This window comes from Diadema setosum, chromosome 8 (assembly GCF_964275005.1).
Source record: "Diadema setosum chromosome 8, eeDiaSeto1, whole genome shotgun sequence".
Taxonomy (NCBI): Eukaryota; Metazoa; Echinodermata; class Echinoidea; order Diadematoida; family Diadematidae; genus Diadema; species Diadema setosum.
The window spans coordinates 35,499,230-35,524,687 of record NC_092692.1 but is presented as its reverse complement, the minus strand read 5'-3'; the positions used below and the strand labels follow the sequence as shown (position 1 = coordinate 35,524,687).

The window sequence follows — 25,458 nt, the reverse complement described above, 5'->3', positions numbered from 1 at the left end:
AAACCATCATACACACCAAATTTAACCTTCATAACTTGAATGGTTTATTTTGATACAAAAATGAGTGGTTACCATGGCAACACATTTTCCTTAATCTAACACATTGATGTTTTGCAAAACTACACTTCTCAATCATAATACATACTAAATTTGACTTTATTTTAATAAAGTTGGAAAAGTTATTCGATCTGCAAAGTTTTGGTAATATTGTGGTTACCATGGCAATGGTTTGTGTGACAAACACAAAAATTATGTGTCCCATATCTATACCTCAGGGCCATAATGCCTACCAAATTTGGTTTCAATTGCTTGAAAACTGTGGAAGAAGTTCACTCCACAGGATAAAAAAATATGCGGTTACCATGACAACGCATTGTCCAATAAAAATACAAAGGACATTTTACAAAACTACACTTAAAGGGGATGGCTAGTAACCGATCAGTGGGAATCAGTGGGAATGCTGAGGGATGATTGTTCCAATCCTTGTGGGATTTATTTAAGAGTACATTATATATCTACTGTTCTGTGAAAATTATTTGCTTCAGAACGGTCTCATATTCAAGTAATGTGTAGATTAATGCCCCGTCACTGACCAGGCACGATAACCTGGAAGCATTAAACTGCACATTACTTGAATATGAGACCATTCTGAAGCAAATAATTTTCACACAACAATAGATATATAATGTACTCTTAAATGAATCCCACAAGGACTGGAACAATCATCCTCCAGCATTCCCACTGATTCCCACTGATCAGTTACTAGCCATCCCCTTTAAAGAGCATCATACACATCAAATTTCACCTTCATAAATTAAATGGTTCAATTTGATACAAAAATGAGTGGTTACCATGGCAACACATTTTTTTCTTATATCAACACATTAATGTCTTGCATAACTACACCTTCCGATCATCATACATTACTAAATTTGACCTTAATTGCTTACAATTTTCGCGAATTTCACGAGTCAGGTGCTATTCGCGAAATCAAAGACACGCGAAAATATTGACTCTGATCCCGATGTTAATGTGACGTACGCGTGTACATTTCTCCGTTCAAAACAGGCCTCCATGATTGCGAATTTAACCACTCACGAAATTGTGGGGAAGTCCCAATTCGCAAAAATTTAGACTCGTGAAATATATGGCGTATACAGTATTGACATGAGGTGGACAATCAGTATCAAAATATCTCTTTCTCTTACATCATTATATAGGTGGAAACCACTCACATGAACCTCATAGCTTTGAGCTTACAAATAATTTTGACATGTAATTCAGTCTGGGAAAGATTATACATTAAACATTGAGGCATGGATATGATTTACTCTTGTGATTTTTTTTTTTTTTTGGAGAAAAAAACAAAACATGGTTAATTGCCAAGTTTTATACAACATACCAAAATGATTGAAGCGCGTACATTCATATATATAGGCTATAATTCCTCCATTGGGCATACAAGTATGCGATAGCCAGGCTTCCTCATTACATCTGCACTCGTATCAAAATCCAAGATGTGGGATGGTGGGGGGGGGGGGGGGACCCTCACATTCCATGGCCCCCATTAAGGGTAACTTTTACCCCTGCTTTTTGAAAGAGGAAAGTCAAGTTCTCGATCATTATGCTAGAAAATTGGAAATATGTTGAATTTTCTTTACAGATGTTTTGCATACATGTCACAAAGTGTTGTAGTCTTCTCATCAAGTGATGGCAGCACCAAACTCTACGCACACACACACACACACACACACACACACACAACTTTTCAACATATTATCCAATCTTCCTCAAACTCTCAAACTTTCACTGCTGTGTTTTACAAATATTGTTGCATTCCCTCAATTTACATAAATATAGCTGGGTTTCATTCTCCTTTAATTTTGGTGTGCATTCACATTTTGGTGGCATCGATGTCAATAGCAGAATATACCCGCATAAAAATGAGATGCCATTCAAAAAGACTGTCCTATTCACAGCAGCATTCACATGATCTGCAGTACATTGTCTGCCATCTTGCAGATTCCCTTGTGTACAGTTAAACTCGCCCAAGTTGACATCGCATATGTCGAATAATCGCGCAAGTCGATGATTTTAAAAAGTCCTGATTTTTCCCCATTGACTTACGTGTATTAATTCACTCACAAGTCGAATTTTGTAAGTCGAATACTCGCATAAGTCGATGAAATTCCAAGAACACTTTCACGGAAAAACCATTAAATGCACTGCGTCTAAGTCGAATACAATTTTATTGTGCAATAAATCATTGTCAAAATCACGAGACTCCAGTTTTTGTTTACATAAGAACTAGCCCGACCAGACAGGTGACAAAAAAAAAATGATCTAAAGTATCAAAATTCAAAGCGATCGCATGCGATTGTTGAACTCTCTTCGTGTTTGGAGGTCCGCTGGTCCAGCCCTGTCGCGCTAGCGCTACGTACGTACAGCGACTAGGCTGTGTAATAGTTGTGCGTACAGCTCCCAGCGACTGGGCTGCGTATAGTCTGCGCTGTGCAGTGGATGGATGAAGCTGCTGAGTTTTCAAAGCGGAAAGTAGGGGGAATGTTACGGGCACGGGTAAATCAGAATTACACCTCTACATGCATTTCAAGCCATGGTATGGTAAACTGGAATCAATCACTGCTCAAATATCGTTCATATTCACTTTCCCAAGGTTTAACAAGGGTGTAAAGTAATCGGACCTGTGCCAATACTAATGCACTGTCCATGCAAAGTTAGCCGCGGCCCTGCCGGACGGCCCGTGCTGCGGCACACCACCTCTCCAGCTCTCGGCTCCAGAGTAGACAACATACATATACATTTATACATAATGTACGTGTGGCGTAACTGTTGTTAAGTCGATTTTTTTTTTTACTTACGCACAAGTCGAAAATCGTCTAAGTCGATGTGTTTTGCTCAGTCCCGACAAGATCGACTTATGCGAGTTTAACTGTATTTCTCTTTCTCGCAACTTCAGAATGTAAGAATGACATACAAAAAGGAAGTAAAACTGTCAACTTTCGTGACTGAGATTTTACTCAGTGAGACATTCTATCTGATTAAACACGTCTTTCTCTATGCTGACATGTTTATATTGACTTGACTTGAGGGCAGACTTAGAATTTATTGCCCCCAGATATAAACACATTGAACAAAAGATGAGTGTGAGTGACATGGTCCAAGAGAAGGCAACAAAATTCTTACAAATAAAATACAATTTTTATTCTTACCTCCACCTCCAAGGAACAGATGATTAAATTTTGGTAGTGACCCGAGAGTTTTGGTTTACAGATTTGCAACACAAGTTCCCGACCCCACAAGTTTAAGTATTTAGAGGAAAAGTGAGGATATTGTGAGTAGTTGAGGATATCATACTTGGAATGGTAAAAATTTTTACAATGTATTAATGAGACAAGTGATTGGTCAACTGAGTTGAAAGAATTATGTTAAACATGACATTATTCTTGAGATGAATCACATTTTTAGACAAAAATGTTTCTTGAGAGCAACCTTAGGGCATCATATAATCCATCCAATAGAATAAATGGCAGGACACAAAAGGGTGTCCAATAGACCAGGTATGAATACATGTCGCCTGGTCGCTGCCATTAATTCAACCTGCCAAAGGTCAACAACAAGAGAGAATGAGACAGACAAAAAAAATTCACAAGAATGAACTGTTGCAGCTTCCCATAGCTCCTTTCAATCACGGGTCACTGCAGGAATTGGTGCCCCTTTGCCTGCACTGAATTTTTCTTGATCCGTCTCACTTCTTCTATCCATTTGCCCATCACATTTGCTTTGTTGACTCAAGCTCCAACAATCATAAATCAACATTACCAACAACAAAAAAAAGAAGAAGAAAAAACCCCAAACAAACCCACAAAAATCCATATATACAATTCTCCATCTATTCCTGTTGGCAAGACTCCTATCTGTTCTTTACACAGTTAATATTATCATGAGATGAAGTCCTCTTATCACGGAAAGTGCTCGCTTTTATAAGTGCCAATGGCGTTTCCTTGTGCCACATGTCCCTGGCCTAAATCTGTATCATCATCCCCACGCCTCGCTGGTGCAGTAGTGGAGTATAAGCTTGCCATCACTGCCAAAGCACTGCAGAGAAGAGAGAACAAGCACAAAAAGAGAGACCCAAATGTTAGAAGGCCCTTTTATTCTTTTCAAGAGACACCTTCATACAGCCTTATGCATTCCCTTTTCTTACTTTCAATTTTCATCTCTTTGCACACGGAAGTGACCTGCACATACACACGAAAGAGAAAAAAACCTAATATCTCATTCCCCAAATATAATTGAGCAAAGACATGAGTTTACCGTCACATTTGGCCCTTCAAATCTTGATGGACTTGTAAGTGACTGAGAAGTGTAGACTTATCTTTTCTGAAGAGTAAATGTCAAAAAACAATTCACTTGTTGTGATAGCCCTTCATAACCTTTTGATTTAGATTGGGTGTCTGTTTTTAAGCCCTCATAGAAACTTGGAAGCAGCAAGCACTATTTTTTTCCACCCACAATAAATAAACTGAATAACAAGAGATTAGCTTGCTGCAGCAGCTGTGCCAAAACATTGAAAGAAAACTTCACTCATGACAAGGGAAAACTTACCTCATATAAATTCCTAAGTTCTTGGTCTGGGGATGGAGCAAATGCTTGATTCACATACAGAAACTGCAAGAATAGCAAAAAAAAAAAAAATGGTCATTCCACATTTCATCAGCATATGATACATGGGAGAACCTAAAAAAATCATGACAAGCATAATAGAAAAAAAAAATATATATAACCAACTGTAACAATCATACTCTCACACATTTTACACTTGCAGTACTCTACAAATCAATATCCCATATACAATGCATGCAGTGCTGATCTTGCAGATGTTCCATTTTTTTTATTTTTTTATTTTTTTTGCTTTTGCTGTAAAAGTGGATATTTTCACAGAGTGATTTTTGCGCTCGGGCAAGTGAAATTAATTTAGCATGTTTTTAATCCAGTGGAATCAAGAGTGGTACATGATATTATAGCATTATCCTATTATGCTATTTTCTGGTTGAGCGAAATGCACAAAAAATTTCCACACCACGAAAATTTCCACTTATACAGTACTGGTCTCAGCCTTTCTACACTGCTGTTGTACGCTAATACATTTGCAAATACAAATGTATACATGTGCATTGCTTTGTATTGATTCTATATACTCACTGTAATACCATAAACTCCTCTCACAGTAAAACACAAGGACTAAGGCAGATTATTTAAACAATCAAGTACTTTGCCTGGAAAAGGGGCACAATAGGAAAATTTAAAGGCGGCATTGCAAAAATCAACACAAACTAACTCACTCTCACACATTCAAAACACCAACCATCAAACAACAAAACCCCATTAACTGTTAACCTGATTATTTGGAATGTGTGTTGAAGACTATATATTTCCATAAATTTTCATTGTTTAGCAAGTGTGAATTATCAGGCACTATTCTTGGACAAAGGAAGGCTCTTCTATGACACAAATTCAAACTTCCATTTCTGTTTTCCAATCCCTCTAAGAGAGAAAGAGAGAGAGAGAGAGAGAGAGAGAGAGAGAGGGGGGGGGGGGGGGAGGGAGGGGGGGAGAGAAACAGATTTAAGATTTCCAGTTCTGGGTCTTTGATGCATAAAAATTCAGAACAGAACTCACCAGAGACTGCGATGGATCACATTTGAGATATTTGTGCACAAAATCAATCACCCACGCGACCTTTTTGCTTGGGTCGATGGCCCACTTCTTCTTCTTCATGATTGGCGCGCTGCCTGTTGCCTTCAACAGAATGTCAACTGCATGAAAATAAACACAAAATGAGGAAAATAATCCAACTATATCAATGACCGTCCAGCTAAAAAACAATAAGTAGGCTAAAATGAATTTCCATTTTTCTGCACTAAAAAAAAAAACAAAAAAAAAAAACACATTTTATAAGCTTTAAGCTTTAAAATGAACTTTTTAAAATTGAACCATCCTAGCCCACTGAAAAAAAGTCATTGAAGTGGGAGAGAGAGTTAGGAGAGGCATTTTCATAGAAAAGGGAGGAAAAGGGATTCAAAGATTAGGGTGACTAGCTCAGGCATGCCCTGCAGATAGAAGTATCAATTTTTCAGTGAAGTACTAGTAGCACCTGTCCCCAAAGTATGGTATACATGAAAAACTGCTAATATCTCAATTTTGGTTTTGTTTTAAGCTGCCAAATTTAGACAGTGTGTAGAGAAAAGATTACTCTCCCAGGTAAATGTTCTGTACACAGAATCCTAATCTGCCACTTTTTGTGGGTTTTGAGCTGGGCGGTCATATCACATATGAAAAGAGAGACAGATCTATAATAGAGAGAATGGGAGAGAGTTTAATACATGCAACTAGAATTTCAGCAGACAAAAAAAAAAAAAAACAATGCAAAAGACAAATAAATATAGATCTAGGGGGAAAAAATCTGACATGTAATGACAAGGTCAGGGGCAGGGCTGCACACTAACGTCCCACCCTTTTTTTTCTTTTTTTTTTTTCATACTGGTCCAACCTGTCTGTCGGACCAGAAGGTTTAGGCTACCCAGTTTTTCCATTTTTTAATGATCCATTGCCGGCTATTCCTGCAAAAGATAGAACTTCTGCTGGTCTGACAGTAATTTTTACTGGTCCTGGACCATCGGACCAGTGCTGGTGTGCAGTGTTGATGCAAAGACATACAAAGTTATGGTTGTTGTTTTTTTATCCAGGTCTTCCGATGGGCACTGCACCCAATTTGTCTTGAATAAATCAAGTGATCTTTGTAGTTTGCATTGTTTATTTGCAAGTAACTACACGTAGCCGCGACAAAACGCGGCTACACCTCTATTCCTTCGCAGACGTTGTCATTTTTCAGTGTGGTTGTGCGACTCCTTCATGAATATCTTTATTAATCGTGGAAAACTAAAATACAAGGAATTATCGTAATCTATGATAATCATTCAATAATCGGTATGCGATTTTTTCTTTAATTACGTCAAAAACTCACCGAAATCTGTGGCTGAAATCAGGTCTGTAAACGTCCTTATTGCTTCACTCCTCATCTGCGTGTTATTTGAATGGCATTCACTCTCGTATACTACAACGTACAACGTAGGTCGTAGGTAGTCGGAGAGCTAGAGGGCGCCTCTCCGACTACCTATTTTGTAGCATACGAGAGTGAATGTCATTCATAATTACACGCAAATGAGGAGTGAAGCAATAAGGACGTTTACAGACCTGATTTCAGCCACAGATTTCGGTGAGTTTTTGACGTAATTAAACAAAAAATCGCATATCGATTATTGAATGATTATCAGAGATTACGATAATTCCTTGTATTTTAGTTTTCCACGATTAATAAAGATATTCATGAAGGAGTCGCACAACCACACTGAAAAATGACAACGTCTGCGAAGGAATAGAGGTGTAGCCGCGTTTTGTCGCGGCTGCGTGTAGTTAATTTCTGCCCCCCCACGGAAAAACGCAGTAACTGACATTTTTATGAATGTTTACTTTTTTGCAAAAATGAATAGTTTACCCAATGCTCTCCAATGTTAACAGGTCAGTTTTGCACAAAAAAAAATGAAAGTGACCAAAAATGCAATTTTTCACTTTTGCAAAAAGCAGTAACTGCATCCAGTTGATTCAACTTTGCAAGTTTCCCCACGGAAGAAAGCAGTAACTAACAAAGCCCACGGAAGAAAGCAGTAACTAACAATTTAGTCTAATCATTCAGACTCTGTATAGTCCTTCCTGTATATTTTTTTCCCTAATACCATTTATTTTTTCAACTAATTCTTTTTTAACAATGTAAACAGCAGTTTCTTCCATAATTTAGGGGAGTAGATATAAAAAAGATTGTTTCACCAGTAACTTGACTCTGCCCGCAGGGAATCATATGACAAGTTGTAGAAAAAGCTTCTTTCTGGAGACTAGCAAACCTGGCAGACTCAGCGCGCTCAGAGTGTAGAATACGCGTGCAGCTAGCTGCATGCGTGTAAATTCTGCAGCATAGTGCACAGTAACTAGCTAAACACTGCATCACATCACAGTCATCACTTGCACATTGCAGGTCTGGTACAGTCTGAGTGATCATGCCAGTGCTAACCATGCTGTCACACAGTTTCTGCGGTCCAGGCATGCCTGTAAATCTATCATGAATTGCAGAGGAAAAGTCATGGTAGCCATGGCTTTGGCCAGAACCAGAAAATCTAGGTGAGCTGAAAATATATTGAAGGGAGATGAGCACTAGTATTAATACACTAACGTTAGTCTAACGTTAGATGTAGGCCCTATAGGTCTACCGCGTACCAGATCTAACGTTACAGAGTAGATCTAGGATCTATTGTTAACTGTTTGTTAGTGTTAGACAAAATTCATGTCAGTAGGCCTAGGCCTAATCTAACGTAGGCCTAATAGATCTAGGTCTAGCACTAACATTGGGCATAGATCTGTAGTCTAGCTTAAGTGTAATGTCAGAGTTCGACTAGGATCTAAGACGAAGAGACTTGATATTTTATTGTCTAGTCCAGGGTCATGTGTCAGGGGCAAGGCCGGGCACTCCAAAGTTCAATACACAGAATGCCATTCAATCGAAAAGACCTAGTCTAGGTCTAGCGTTAGGTCCTAGATCTTATAGATCTAGACTAACCAGAAAGTAGAAGAACTTTATAACCTGGTGGTGGTAACAATTCTCCTCCTATGGTCATGTGACATGTGCAGTTACTGCTTTTTTCCATGGGGAAAACAGCAGACTCCTGGCCGTCTGCAGTTACTGCTTTTTTCCGTGGGGAAACTACCCAGAAACAAGGGTGAGCCACCGCAGTAACTGCATTTTCCTAAATAACATTTAAAAAATAATGGAAACATATTTTTTTCGTAGGTATTGTTAGACAACTAGGTATGGTGCATAATCATACCACAAAATTATTTTTGAATGTTTCTGTGTTTTTAAAGAATCTGCGAAAAACACAAAATCGCATTTATCTCAGCTCAGCAGTTATGCAGTTACTGCTTTCTTCCGTGGGGGGGGCAGATTTGCAAGGAATGCTACATTTTCTGAAAACAGTAATCTTCATGCTTGCCCGATGTAACGATTTATGGAATTCATCAATCATCTTCAGAGACTATAACGAACTTGCGTGCTTCGACACTCTTTAACACGGATGTTTAAAAGTGTACTTCACCGGCAAAAGAAAAAAAAAATGCGACTTTCGGTTTTCAAATTGCATTGACATTTTACATACACAAATGTGAGCGTATAGGACTACGTACTGACTAACGCCACTGTAACGTCCTACCAACGACTTACTTTTTGCCTTCTTCACAACTTCCCCTTCTTTTACAGGTTTAGTAGCTGCATCACTGGATACCCCAACACTCGTGGGTTCTTCCCCAGCACCAGATGAAGCTTCAGCACCTGCCATAGTGGCTAAATTAACCCACTAATTTGCAGTAGAAACACACGAAGTCGCGGACCCCGATGAAATGCAATTTTTTTTTTTTTTTTTTTTGCGATCGATTCAGTATCGTGCATCCTCTCCTCCTCAGCTGCAGCATGTATGCTTTTCCACCGAATGAGTAATCGATCAACTTCGCTGTGGCCTACTCACAGAATTGCTCAAATACAGTAGCTGCTGAAAAGGTAAAAACCAGTAAAAACGCAAAACATACAAATAGACAACAAAACATCCCCTCAAAAAAAAAAAAAAGAAAAAAAAAGGAGATTAGATTGCTGGACGAAAGCAAGAACATCACCTATACAATAAGATAAACGTAAGGTCCGCAACAAGAACAACAACCCTCCCTCATACAGATCGAGAAGAAAAAAAAAATGAATGAATGAATGATTGCATGAATAGATAAACTAATTGATAGATTGACAATGATAAACACATAAATGATTAGATAGATAGATAGATGAATGAATAAATGAAAAGATACATTCGATAATGGATAAATTCATAAGAAGATAAATGAATAATCAAATTGATTAATTGATTAATCAATCAAGGTGTGGTAAAACCGTTCCGCCCATTTGCACGATGTACATTACATAGGATATTATGTGTTAAAGATACTTGAGCGTTGGTTTTGCCTAGAAAAAGAAATGATTTATTTGTCCCCTTCTTATTGTGATTTGTTGAGAGCCTTTTCTCTACGTCAAGGTCTTTTTATATACATAATTTCCACCCATATGATCTGTTTAAATATTTATATATAAATGTAGGCTCTTCATGCATGTGACTTTTTTTTTTTCTTCTGCTCACTTTTATGTTTATCCTTATTTATGATGAGTGAAAATGAATTTAAATTTGATTCAATTGAAGTCTAACTACCCATCAAATTATACCAACTTGAATGTAATATTGCATCGATCGAGAATGTTCAGAATACAGTCCATCACGCAGTGTTAAACATACAGTTCAAAGATAAAAATACTTGAGCCATAAGAATATGACACATGGGACATACGTTTACAGTTTGATGAAACCGCAAGAAGTATCCCTCTCTCTTCCTCTCTCTCTCCCTCCCCCTCTCTCTATGGCCCTCCCCCTCTCTCTCCCTCCCCTGCCCCCCCGTCTTCTTCTCCTTCTAACCTGTTGAGGATGCACTATAATCAGGGAGGTGGAAGAAAGAAAATTCACCTCCCTGCTATAATTATACTACTAGTAGTACTGCATCCACGAACGAAACAGAAAAAGAGTGGCATGCTCAATTTCCCGGGGCATATACCAACCTGCCAGGCTAATTTTACACACATGTAATGACACAAATTGACAATTATTATCTGAACACACACACACGCACACACACACACACGCACGCACACACACACACACACACACGCACACACACACACATACACACACACACAAAGACAAAAATACACTCAGATCATTATACGCAAAATTATGGAAAGAAATCTTTGTGTTTTTTTTTTTCGGCAGGCGCTCTGAGCGCTCATCAAAATAGACCTTAGGTTTGGTTTAGGGCTGAAAGCCCAAGAGGCCCCTCCCCCTCCCTCAGCAAAGCAAACAGACAAACATATACTAGATGTACATGAATGAACAAAGAAATGAATAAAACATAATATACACATTAACATTTGTAAATTATGTCATACTCTCTCGAAGCATTTTGTACAACCCTTTTTTTGACAACCACACACATTCTACATGCTACAATTTCAAGGCTTTAGAGTAAATGTACAAAACAAGAGCAGAAAAAAGTCTATATATAGTCGTGTTTAGAGGAGGTAACTTAAAGATACCTTATTCTGACAAGTACAATAATTTTGTCTGATATAAATGATTGTAAAATATTTTAAAACAATTATTTTTCCTGTCAGCAAAAGAGAATTTTCTCACAGCATTATGAACTTTGTGTTAAATGCTTATGGAACCCTGCATCATGTATATAATATTCCAAACTGCCTAAGGAAAAAATGAGTGTAATCTCTCTCCGTTTAACACTCCTATACCATAATATGCAAAAATAGTTAGTCACATTGACATAGATGGATATCTATACTAATACTACAAGAAAAAAAAAACATTTATGATACCCGTCACCTCCCCGAAAATAACAACGAATGACTATGAGTTGCGGAAACAAGCAAAGAAACAGACTAAAAACGATGAAAAATGAATGAGCAAGATTCCTAACTACTCAGTAACATGAGAAAATGCACAACAAGATACAAAGATTGGTTTGTACAGGATGTAAACACAAGTACATGTATTACGCAACATCCACACCACTCGACAACATCGAGATCGCAGCCGCGCGCCAGGCCTGTGCGTCACTCGAAGTGTACATAAGTTTTGTACGGACCTTCACCAATGTGCGCGCGGCCGTAGAAGGGTTGAGCCGTGGTCCGAGTTCCTATGCGTGGATTTACACGGTCGTTCATTTAACACACACAGAGTGCAGTGCTGAACTTCAGCGAAGCTTGCCAAGCGAAAAAGTGAATGATCAATGAGGACCGGTGACCTTGCCTTGGATTGTTTACTAAAAGTTATTTGTGAATCCAAGTACATTAGATAAACAATGCTTATAAAGGAATATCGCGTGTGCATGCCTCTCAGCGTTGAGGAGGTAAGTTATTTTGAGGTCGTATGGAACCTTTTCTGGGGGGAATGATAGTTAATAATGACTTTACAACTCACCGACTTGTAAGTTGTGGTGCCACTGACTTATTACCTTCAACTCTCGCCGAACTGGCGGCGGCGATTCCCGTGAGTGTTGGTGTTGCTCGTGCGGACGTGCGTTCTGTGTGAGATGTGTGTTGCAAATTTACTTTGAATACCAAGTCAAGGAAAGGTATGCATGGCAGCGCAGCGAAGTGGCAGAAAATATGCCTTTGACCTTGAATCAGTTTGTGTCTTCATGAACGTAGGGTATTTTTTTTGTTTTCTTAGAAGAATTTGGCTGTAATCAGCATTCCAGATGACAGAAATCTGGATCTATCTGCTATAGATTTCTAGATAGATCAAATACAACATTTTAATTTTATGTAAACAGATGAGTAAGTTTAATACTTCTAAATCTAACATTAATACATTTAAGGCTAATACAGACTTTCTAATACGTATTCAAGGCTTCGTTCTATTAAATGCATAACCATTTTAACATTTAGTATAGTGATATTAAATAGATTCTAAAGCCTACGTTGTACTTGGAGTCTGGATGCCATGCCTTGCCTTGGATATTGATACACATACCGGTATGGTACTGTAGAACCTTGACCGAAAGATCGGTCTGTATCTGTCCGTCGGGGAATGTTCCGCGGAGACTGCGTCTGGCTTCACGGATCCCCTCCGGAGGACAGCGTCAATGGCAAAATATAAAAGAGTCCTCCGGACAGACGGATCTTTCTGTCTATGTAGAACCCTACTGCGACTAAGTGCGAGTGCGATATTTTCGCTCGGGTAATTTTTCACACCCGGCCAGGTGAGATGAATTTTCTGTGTTTTTAATTCCACGGAATCACAACAAGTTTTTACTAGATCTATACTACTTACATATGTACCTAGCTTCGAAGTTCTGGTTGCGCAAAATGAGCAAAAATTTTACACACTGCAAAAATGTCCACTTTTACAGTATTTGTTTCAAGATATTGATTCTTCAATATTGTGAGTCTTCATAGAAAATTACTAAAGCTTGACTACCTTTAGGGAATGTGTGATGACAGAACATCAAACTCGGTAGAATATGTACAGTGTAGTACACTGTATTAGTTTGTGTGTGCATAATATGTTTGGTACTAAGGGGAGTGGGGCTGGGGCTGTTATGGGGGTGGTAACATACCCAAACCACCCTAGCATGAAACTCTTTATGTACCACGTTCGCACACCCAATTCGGTCAACGGCGTGCCAACTTTGCATATTCTGCCCAAACGCACAAATCCGCCCAAACCGTTCAATAAATCGTCAAATGTTACGGTACAATGAAAACGTTTCTCGTGGTTCCGTTTCTGTCAAACATGCATGTAGCTTGCATTTCATGTGGTGATTGAATCTCAAGTGGAATGTACCTTACTCGATTTGCGAGCAAATTCAAACTTTCTCTATTTTGTGTGCAAAACTTATGCCTCTATTCAATAATGCATTTACTAGTCATTTGAAAGAAAAATTATCGGAGATTTGTCATACAATTTACTTCAAAGCAAAGCTTAGCATTTTCTCTACAACTTTATTCATTAGGTACATTTAATGTGGAGGATAACAAAAATCTATAAAATTAAATGGATTTAAAAATTAGAATATTTTCCCAAAGCAGGACTACGTTGCTGTCTCAGAATAATGTGGCACCCATGGGGTTTACACCATGGCACATAAATAGTTAAAGGCCTAAGCCCTCTAATATGTGTTACAATGCACATCTTCTATTTTGTCAAATACACTGGTTCTCATTCATAATTTTCACCATCTTCATCGCGTCAACCAGACACAACCATTCCGACATTCAAGTACTGATATTTTTCCATTTTGAAAGTATTATTTAAGACTAGGCATGGTACATGTAATTGTCACATATACATACTTAGTTCAGTTAAAAGAGCACATAAGCATTAGACAGATGTGCCAGGTACTACTACCATTGTGAAGATAACCGTTGTCAGATCTGTGTACTAGATCTACATGTATTAGATGCAGGGAACTCAAAGAAATATCAGTGTATTTACAGACTGTCTTGTATTGTATAACCAGGAGGAATCCAGAGGTGATATTTTATATCAAGCCTTGGTGTTCATACCACCATAGCTAAAGTATTACAATGTCAGGAGCACTACGATGAATAGACTTGTCAAGAAATTGACACCCAACCCATGGTAGCAGATTTCAAGGTTGTATTGTGAGCATAAAGTATTGCTTCTGGTGAGCAAGATACTAAAGGTAAAATGTAGTTTCCATACTATGACTGCAGAAACTGTTGCTCTATCAAACGTAGACAGACTGTATTGTGTGAAGTAATGCTGTATTATTAAACACAATTTCTGTTGGGTAATGACAAAAAATGCAAAATATTACCCTCAGAAATACGCCAAAGATCAAAATTACAATCTAGAGCGTACTCGATCATAGTTACTATCTGTATATTCGATTACATCGATATGTACATTATTTCGGGCCATAGCAGTATCCATTGTGCTAGAGTGAATTCGACTTGTTTAGCTGCAGGCGATTCAATTTGTGAGGGCACAATTTGATCATCACATACTAGAGTGTTCTACATTCCTACTAATGAATGGGAAGGGCCCTTCAGTACATGTATAAGTCGAGTGTGAAATATCATTGTTTCACACTTTGGAACTCAAAATGCTCCAAAACAACTTTATATCCTGGCAAATCATGGCAGCCAGACAAGTTTCGTGGTATACAATATGTAGCCTGAATTCCAATGTAATGCAAGCAGTGATATTCCAAATGGTACGTACATTATGTAAATTTTGAGCCCGTAGCTGGACGACTGAAGTATCAAACCGTGATGATAATCATACAGTATGAGATGCTGTTTGTGTTGTTGACAGTTTCCATATTGATCCTCTCTTTATGTGTCAACAGAAGACAAAGTAGAGAAAGTTCGGAGAAAACACTCCTTACAGTTTAAATGCTTTCCCCTCTTAGCACCACAGCCTAGTAATCCTGTTGGCAATACATGTAGTGCACATGCATAATGTTGCTCATGAATGCGACCGAAAGAGTTACAGTGTGCATTTAGATGCAGACCTTACGAGTGCCATCCTTTAAAGAGTTTGTCTGTCAATGCAAATCAGATTCCATGGGTATCAAAGGGGGCTTCCTTGCCAAAGAGGAGGTGAGAGAGAGTGTGTTTCGATGCGGAGTTCCCACATGTGGTAGACCAGACGCGGGCTTCCTGCATCCCGTGAACAAATGTGGGCTTGCCTCTCGGCTCAAAGACGCAGCTAGGAAGTGACTAATTGAAAGTGCAGTGTCTGAGAACAGAAGCTCGCAGTGTCCCTTGTTGTTATTGTACATTGTAGGAGATCAGCAACCTTGCGGAAAAGAATTTTGTAAAACCAGAAACATTCACAGCCTGAAACTGTCGCGAATTAAAGCCGACGGCCTTTTTTGTGGCATGGAACTTTAATGAAATTCTGCACGTTCAGTGCATTGTGCAGATAAAAACTTATGCACACATTTTACTTTCATAAATCTTGGCTTCTCACAAAATTCGTGAAAGTTTATTGCAGGGGAACATTTCTGACTTCACAGTTAAATACAACCTGTCAGAAGATGAATGTGATCCATGAATTTTTATGCAAATTAATGCCAATCTCATTACGAAAATTACAAAATTTTGGTCATAACAGGGTCAAATTTTTTTGGGTTCAGCATTCTCACTGTAAAAGAATGTGAAACTTCCTGAGTCGCGATTATTTGCAAAGAACTGACTGGTGTATTAAAGAGAATATAAAGTTTTGGTACCTCAAAAGTTTCCCTGAATTTCCTTGTCTTAGTTTGTGTTTCAGGTTAAAGTACCTTTCATATAACTAACACTGTGAGACTTACTCGCCCCAAAGTGCTCTCATGTCTTAGTAATCATGCAATTAACTGCGACCAGCAGCCGCATACGCATAGCGTAATGGGGCTTCGCATTGTAGCATTCAGGATCATGACAGATTTAATATCACGGGTAAATATCAACTTAAAATCCAAAAATTTCTTCTATTTGAAGACTTACCAATTAAGTTGAAGTATTGAAAACAGGCTTTGGGCAACGTTTGGTTCTGCCAATAGTCCCTTTCTGGTCGAATTGATGACTGAATGTGACTCGGTTGAGAGGACCTTGGGAGAGCTACATACACTGAATACTACGGCCAGCGCATGCACATCACATGCGCACAAATTTCAAGTCCATGAATGGATAAGATGTTTGTGTGCGCATGTGCTGGCCGTATGCAAAAAACAAAAAACAAAAAAACAACAACACCACACACACAAAAAGACAAGGTGTTTTGATTGCCAAGAATGGCACTAATTATCTGCTGTACCAGAGTTAAATAGTCTGGTGATTCAAAGTCTTCTTCTTTTTTTTTCCTAGAGAAAGAGCAGTTGGGAGAAATTCTCTGTCTTCTTTGAAGTATTGAGGGAGGTGGAGGTAGAGAGAGTGACATGATCTAGTTAAGTAATCCTGGAGATAAACTTAGATTCTGAGAGAGATTGTTTGTGACCCTATTTACATGTACTAGCTCACCTGAGCTAGGAACAGAAACTTGTCATATTTTATAGCTATCCGCACAAGCAGATCAGTGGGTGAAGTTGTTCATTGTTGGGTCATAGGGTGACCTACTTTGGCCACTGATGAGACTAATACCCCTTTCCCGCTGCCCGTCTCGGTGAACCACCGAGAGGTTCCCCGGTGAATTCACCGGGGAACCTCTCGGTGAAAGTTTGAGTGCCGTCGTTTCACACTGCTCTCGGTGAAACTTTCCCCTAGACGGGTTTTCTGCTCGCAACGTGGGTGATCTTATGTACTTGAGTTTGTTGTGCATCTGTGATTTGGTTTTTTCGATCCCATGTTCAGCAAGTTTTCGGAGGAGGGACTCGTACGCGGCAGCGTCAGCCGACGTCCCGCTCAGTTCTTCGTTCACTGCTGCCTCGCTACGTACTCTCTCTTCGTCTTTGGTCCACACTCCAGCCGTTTGCAAAATTCCCTCAAATTTCAACAGCACAAAACGTCAACGGATTTCTCCTGCACACTGTAAACCCAGCACTTGACGAGAAAAGCACAAAATACGAAAAAATCAAGCAAGAGGCGGACTGTATCAGACTTTACTGAAAGAGTTAAGAGCTAGACACTAGAGGAAGACGAAAAGGGAGGACGCATCAAATCGATCAAGTACACTGTAAACCTATACACGTATCAGCTTTGTATATGTATACACGGCGTGCTAATTAAACAATACAATCCACAGCACGATGCAAAACAACGACATACAGTATGTAGTGTCGAGTGTACTAGTATGTTTACAAACACGAATTACTAGTACCCTGTACGTGTGGATTTGGGAGGTCGAGTGCGCGCTAGCTAGCTGAAAACGTGTGCATGACCAGAAGCAAAACATGACCTTTGACATAATCTGCATATTTTCCCCGGTGTTTCACCGAGACAACCTTTCACGCTGGGCGCTCTCGGTGAACCACCGGGTGATTTCCCGTTGAACTATCGGAGTTTACCCAGGACGCTTCTCGGGTAAAAATTGCCCAAAATTTCATCGGTGTTTCACCTAGGCTTCCCCTAGGTTCCAACCGAGTGACCTTTCACACTGCGGGGTTCCCCGGGTGCCCCCAGGTGCCCCCGGGGAAGATTTTCTTCAGCGGGAAAGGGGTATAAGGTTTGGAATTGGAGGGGATGGGGTTGGGGGTGATGGCTGCCAGTGGCAATTAAATGCATTCATTTTCATCTAATTGCCTGTCAAATCCATCGTATTTGTAAGTTTTAATCGTTCCCTTAGAAGAGAAAAACAGAAGAATAAGTGTGTGTGTGTGGGGGGGGGGGGGGTGGGGAATAACAGGAAATCAAATCTTTTGTAAAGTCTGTCCATATGCTAGCCTTTTCACCAGACAGTAAGTACCAAATCTTAAAAAATTAAGCTCTAGAATTATAAAAGTTTGAACATTTTTCATATTGCTACTATGTTGTATGCTTATCTGTTAGATGAGTATTAATAGCATTTGGTGGTTAGTTATAAAAGTTATTGATGTTGTCACGTGATGGTTCCAAACCATACCTGTGAGGTAACCCATTTTCACTAACAACCTAAACATAGATCTGTGATATGTTTGATGATTTATTTTCCATTGACTCAAGCCATGCATGGCAGGAGTGATCTGAAAATTGAGCAGACGTTAATTTGTTAACCTAAGTTTGGCATTATAAAGATTTTTACGAACAGGCACTAATGTTATGGGAAAGAAAATGCAATTTTAATCATTTCATTTGAAGTTTATGAAGTGCTAGCACCAAACTTATGAAGTCAAAAATGAAAATTGTTTTAGATAACGTTTAGAGTGGCCTCGTGTGCTTCTAGCAGTGGACACCCTGTGGCAATGATTAGACTTTGAATGGGAAGGGAACAATGGAAAAATATCTTTGTGTTAATGGAAAAATAATTGCTTTTGAATATATCTGTATACATGTATGTGCCCAACTTCTGTCTACACAGAGCATTGTCCGGGAAGTTAAGTCTTTAATTGTCCAAATTTAGTCAAGTCTGTCTACAGCAGTGTTCCCCGAGGTGAAGCTTTCGTGATCAGGTGAACGTGAGTCCCGTCGCATTATCTCTTCGCCTCGCAGATTAGAATCTTTTGTGGTGAATTTAGGTCGAGAGCTGCCCAGGGGCTCAAATCGAAACCATTGCGGGGGAATACTGGGGCAAAGAAATCATGGCTGGAAAACTAAAGTCAATTCACCTTTGAAAATGCCGGCTCAGCCACTTTCTTTTTAACATCAAAGATTAGAATACATGATTACGATTGGGCGCATGAATGTTATTGTGTGGGAGGGGGGGGGGGGGGTGATTGCATTGTGTTGAAATTCATTGACTGTTACTATAGGTGACCTGAATAGAATTGTTATTCCTTCGCCTAATTTATATCCTATGTAAACCTTCACCAAGGAAGGAGGTTAATGTTTTCATCGGCATTGATTTGTTTGTTTGTTTGTGTGTTTGTCTGTGTGCAAAATAACTCAAAAAGTTGTGAACGGATTTTGATGAAACTTACAGGAAAGTTGATGACACAGCCCTGGGAACAGATAATTTTGGTAGTGATCCAGGAATTTTTATGGATGTCTGAAGGATTTGTAAAAACCTTTTGGCAGGTGGGGTCAACGAACTTCGCAGTTCAAGCTGCGCGTATTTGAGTTTTGCATGTGCGCACTAAAGTGCGTGTTCTGCTCAGGCGAGGCGCTGCACTGCGCAGCTGGAAGCTGATGATACATGTACAATGTATATGTTACAGTAACATACAAAAGGATTCTATATTGGAAAATTGGGCAATTTTCAGCATGCATAGGTATGAGTCAAAATCACTGATCTCTATGGAAAACAAGATCAGTGGAAATATTAAAGCTGCTTGGGTCTTGAGAGGTCTGTGCTTTCAGCAGGGAGGTGGGGCCTCTCAGAGTACTTTTCCAATTATTTGTTTGTTTGTTTGTTTGTTTTTTTCCTGTTTCAAACCTGAGTCTTCTGGTTCCCAGTGCCTAGTCACTATCAAAAACAAGATTTGGCATCCTCTTCCAATTGTTGTGGGAAATGTTTGTTTTCACATGTATCATAAATTGAATTTGAATACAATCACAAAGCCCCCATATGCGAGGAAAGTTTGTTCCAGAGCCAGATGTTCCTCAAGTTTGTGAAGCCTGCACTAGTGTACATGTTTGTCTTTGTGCTGAATTTTTGTGTGGTCATGAAACATTGTGTCTGTGTGTTTACTACGAGTTACAACATGTAACATTCATCGACCGAGTGCACTATTTGTGGATTATGGCTTTTATGACAGTCTGTGTTGCAGCTTACAACTAGAAAAGCACTCGTAGAGTGCAGACCTCCGCCAAGCAGCTCATTTCCACCCTTTATACACGCATGCTGATAATCAACCAATTTCCAAATATAGAAGTCTTGTAAATTACACCATCAGCTTCCAGCTACACTTGTACATTGTACAATACACAGCGCCTTGCCTGAGCAGAGCATGTATACATGCAAATCTCAAATATGTGCATCTTGAACTCCCAAGTTTGTTGACCCTATCTGCCAAAGAGTAAAAATCCTTCAAAAATCCATAAAAATTCCTGGATCACTACCAAAATTTAGTCATGTGTTCCTTGTGTCATTATCAACTTTTCCTGCAAGTTTCATTCAAATCAGTTCGCAACTTTTTGAGTTATTATTCAAACAGACAAACGCACCAACTCCGATGAAAACATCCTATATTTTGCAAACCTATTTTACGAAATGAGACCCAGAAACAATCCATGGTTTGATGGTGTGTCCTTGATGAATTGACCTCTGTTATTGATGATCCATGGATCTGGATGAACCTTCGGCCTAAACGGGTTGACTTGGACGAGCTCTCACCACTTGCCTTCTTGTTGTCATCTTTCATCTTCATGCGTTTTTATTCACACAGCACATCAGCTGTGTGAAAATGCTTTCACTCCGTTACACTTTAACAAATCTTTTTCTTGAGAATCTAAATTCACAACTCCCTGTGCTCTACAATATGATTCTTGTTGAAGATGACCTGGCCTGTACACCCTCACTCTGCATGAGCGTGGGGAGTGTAATCTATGGGATGAAACAGATGTTATGTTATGTTGTTTTTGTTTTTGTTTTTTCATTAGTTTGCTATTAACACCCGAAGCAAATTATTGTGTGGTGAGGATTTTGAAATAAAAAAAAAACCAACAAATCAAGATGGACTGTTTTTTTTTGCAAAGAAATAGTAATTCTTGTGTTTTTGTCCACACACAAGAATGATTGCTTTTGCATCTTGTTTCAAATATCAACTTTTACATCCATTTTTAGAAGAAAAAAAAAAAGTGTGGATGAATGAGATTGGAGTGCAGACTTTAACAGAGTCAAGAGAGTATCAGTGTATTTGGAACAAGTCATGTGTCTTAGAATGCTTTCACTATGCATGCGATTAAAAAAACTTTGACCTTGTACCCTTTTTCCGCATATTATTTTATTGAAGGAAATTTTAATTGCAATGTATTCCAGCTGTTGCAGTGAGCTTAGTTGTTGAGGATGCAGTTTTTGGATGGAAAACAAAAAATTATACAGGGAGTATACTCTTCTGGAGTGCCTAGAATTTAATCATTGCTAGCCCCAGCTTTATTTGATTACAGAGCAGAACCGTACACCTCATTGTCGGCAGTGGAACCCGTTTTATATTAGAGTTGATTGTAAATGAGGGAAAAGTTTGCTCTAAGAAGTGGGATATGTGCGTTTTGTCCTCGCCTACAGAGTAAAACGTATTATAAACCCCCGCGAAATTGAATCAGGCGTGATGGAAAAGCATGGCATGTTTGCCATATAATGAAATAGATTCATATACCTTGAAGAAGAATTCAAAAGGGAGAGAAGAGAAAAGTGAAAGAAACTACTCGTAGGCCTACAGTGAATTAAAGTAGAGTGATGTGGGCGTAAGCTTGTATTTGAGATTACAAGTCTATATTTGGGACAGGTCGTGGGCCTGCAAATCGCTAAAACTCTTTTCCCTCGTTAATGGAGCAATATACAATTACGATTTCCACACAATTATTTACTCTGACCAAAAATTAAATGACCACAGTAAATAGATGTTCTGGGAGTTTCAGAGGTAAAGAAGGGCTCAAAAGTGCATGAGTCTCTCACTTTATCAGGTGCTCATCTTACAGCCAGCTACAGTGTAGTGCCGTACTCTTTTCAAAGGAAGATCTGCTGTGAAGTGAGAGAGCAATTCTGCAGTGTAAAAGGAATTAATACGGCTACATTGTGCATGTACAGGATGTATGCCTACAGATCTTAATCGAATATAACCATGGGATGAATTTGCTCTGAAAGCTCAATTTAGCGCCGATCCATAAAATATTGCATATTACTTTAAGTGCAAGGCAAGGTTAACCATGAGTATTGTAAAGTAAATGAATTTATGCTTCAGATTGAATTGGCCTTGGTTTATGTTCGATCAGCTACACATATATTAACACCATCCTTTCCATCCTAAGCTGCACATGCAGTCGAGTCACTTTAATCATTAACTGTCTCCTGGTCAGCAAATGTATACGTACACTTGTAAACCATCATCGTCACTGTTGCTGACACCATTGGGATATTATGAAGGAGGGGCATTTTTAGGGGTTTTTTTTCCTCATGCTCCAGATTAACTTCTTGCTTTTGAACAGTGCCTCATGTCCAGGAGCATTACATTATATCATCTCGGGGTGACAAGACCATAGTATCTCAAAAATGTTCTTGTGCAAGTGTTCAGGAGAGAAGAAACAAAAACAAAAACATGGTAACATAAACACTACAAATCAAATTGGGTAGTTTTCCCTTTGATATGCCATGGTGGCTTCACTCTTGGGGTAAGACAGAGCTGGATTTGGACAAGACATCACTGGTGTAACTGGTTATCTGATCATTAATAAAAAAAAAAGTCATTTTCACTAAAAGTTGTGATAGATCTTGTCACCCCAGCGACGATATCATGCATGGAATTATACACCTACCTGTGTACTTTAGAATTTTGCCGATGTTCTACAAATATCGCTGCATGCACTCAATCCAGATGTACAGATATTTGGGTTTCATTCAACTCTCTAGGACACAATTACAGGTAAACACCCACATACATTCTCTTGATGCTCTAATAATATTGCTGCATTAATTCACTCAACCCACATGTACGTATTTGAGTTTTATCCCCTTATACCAAGGAGTTACTAGTAACTCCTTGCTTATACAAAGGAAGGCAGAGAGTTGCTGTGTTTTATGTCTTGTAACATGCAGACTTTGTTTTAAATCGGTAGAGATCATAACATCAGGATGTGCAGGCTTGGCAAAAAGCCATTTCTCACGTTTTTATGTTTTATCATCTTCCTCTTCCGTATTTTCCCCTTTCTTCATCTTTTTTTTTCCCCCTTTTTCTTTTTCTAGCTACTGGAGTAACATTTTAGTCACAGCATATACACTGTATATGCACCGTGTGCCTGTAGAAATGTCGCTAACCATGCTTGGTCTGATATATTGCCTATTCAGCCTTCCTGTTAAAGTTGACATTGTTTGCAGATAATGAGCCAGTGAGACAATGGAAGTAAGAAGTGCAGTTCAGAAACTGGTATGGACCTTAAAGGGATGGTGCACTTTTGGTTGAGATGAAGATTCAGATCTCAACTTTGTGCAAGAGAATGAGAAACCACTTATGAAATATTAAAGAGCATACATATTCAAAATTCCTGTGATGAAAATTGCTTTTGAAATGGCTGAGATAATATCGAAAAAGAATGTAAAGAAAGAGTCCTAGTACTATTACATGTAAGCAAAAAAATGGGTCCCAGGTTTTATTAGGACCTCTTTGTCTTTAGATATCCCAACCATTTCAAGACCAATTTTCATCAAATAAACTTTTGAATTCCTCTTAGACTTGTTTGCCTTTTATATTTCAGAAGTGGTTTTTGATTACATTGCAAGAAGTTTAAATCTGAATCCCCATCTCAACCAAAACTTTACCACCTATTTATAACAGCTCTGTAGGAGTGTTTCACAGGTGGAGCTTTCCTGCGGCTCATGAAAAGTGATTACATTCAAAGATTTCAACATCTTTCCTTCTAATTGCTTTGTGCTATTAAAGGGTGTGTACAGTTCTGGTCGAGGTGAGGATTTAGCTTTTAACGTTTTGCGAGATATTCAGAAACCACTCTATGAGATGTCAAAGAGCATGCAGTTCTAAGGGGTATCAAAAGTTTATTCGATGGAAATTGGTTTTGAAATGGCTGAGATATCCAAAAACAAGGTGAAAGAAAGAGATCCTAATAAAGTTGTGGCATGTCGCCTTTTATTATTAGCACTTTTTGGGATATCTCAGCCATTTGAAAACCAATTTTCATCAAATAAACGTTGAATCCTTTTTAGAATCACATGCTCTTTCAGATTTCATAAGAGGCTTTTCATTATCTCACTTAGGAATGTTCAAAACATGAACCCCCACCTCAACCAGTACTGTACAGTCCCTTTAAGAACCAACAAAAACCATGAAAACCTTTTAATAGAGAGCACTACATTGTAGGTGAAGCTTTGAATAAGAATGCAGACATGCATTTCTGGGAGAACAGTCACACTCACAGGGACATGCAACAAAGTGAACTCATTCTATACATACTTGAATTTTCTTTACAAATAGAAATGGAAACTCTATAGAACAGGATCTTGATTCACAGTACTTTAGAACTTACTGTGTGTCGTAAGTTTAGAGCATGCAGGAAGTAGTAGCCCAGAAATAGAGGCAGCATTATGGAGTTTTATAGTGCTGGGTTTCTGGCTTATTCACACGAATGTAAGTTTAGGAATAAACAGTTGGAATGTCTGTGGCGTCTCTTTTTATTTTGAATAGAAATGGAAACTTTAATATCGCAATTAGCAGGATAGATTACTGTATACGTACAAGTTTGCAGGAAGCGAGAAGCAATATCCAGGAAATAGGGGCGGCGTTATGAAGTTTATAGTGTCAGGTTTTTGATTAATTTTCATGATTGTGAGTTCAGGAATGATTGCGCATGTCTCCGTCTAAAATGATCATGTTAAGATTGCATTTTTGTACATGAAGGCATTAGGGAGCATACTCCTTTTTTATGTTTATGGTGCAGTCATTCATTTGAATAAGCAATGCAAAACAAAACCTTCATAACACCTATTAAAGAAATGTAGCACTTAGCACATAGAACATGACACAAAATATGGTACGTACACCCATTGTACATATGGGCCATTCTCAGATTAAGTGTTCAATTCAATGTGAGTAAAACCGAAAAATCAACCACAAAGTAATACATTCAAAGATGTGTTTTCGGAAACTTCAAAACCGGTCAAATACGAAACAAAAAGTGGAACATTCTAAATGATGGCCATTCATTGAGTAAAAATGAATTGAAATAGAGCATCATATATGATTTTTGATCACCAATCAGATACGTTACCGCAAATTTACATGTTGAAATGGACTCCTAACTCTGAATTAAATTTATTGTTTTGATCCAATTTCTGTTCAGGAAAAGACATCTGTCCCCCCCCCCCCCCCTAAAGATATTGGGTTTTTGTTTTAAGAGGTAAAGATGTTGTCATCCCTTGCTAATTGGTAGAAATCATTTCTGTGTGGTAGGTTGATATATGCTTTTTCTGGAATGAA

General features: G+C 38.7%; 2 protein-coding genes across 2 annotated transcripts in view; one reads left to right on the top strand and one right to left on the bottom strand.

Moving 5' to 3' along the window:
* Positions 1–721: 721 nt before the first annotated feature.
* LOC140231560 (autophagy protein 12-like) lies at positions 722–9,532 on the bottom strand. The gene is made up of 4 exons (XM_072311697.1): positions 9,350–9,532; positions 5,701–5,837; positions 4,627–4,689; positions 722–4,116 (listed from the first exon to the last, which is right to left on the bottom strand). The coding sequence occupies exons 1-4, from the start codon at positions 9,462–9,464 to the stop codon at positions 4,057–4,059; spliced, it is 375 nt and encodes a 124-aa protein (XP_072167798.1). The 5' UTR covers positions 9,465–9,532; the 3' UTR covers positions 722–4,056.
* A 2,440-nt stretch (positions 9,533–11,972) lies between these two features.
* The window catches only part of LOC140231938 (cytoplasmic phosphatidylinositol transfer protein 1-like), a 94,849-nt gene continuing 81,363 nt past the window's right edge, over positions 11,973–25,458 (top strand). Inside the window, exon 1 of the mRNA XM_072312086.1 lies at positions 11,973–12,138. Within this exon, the coding sequence (XP_072168187.1) occupies positions 12,091–12,138 (48 nt within the window). The 5' untranslated portion in view covers positions 11,973–12,090. The remainder of the gene's footprint in view (positions 12,139–25,458) is intronic.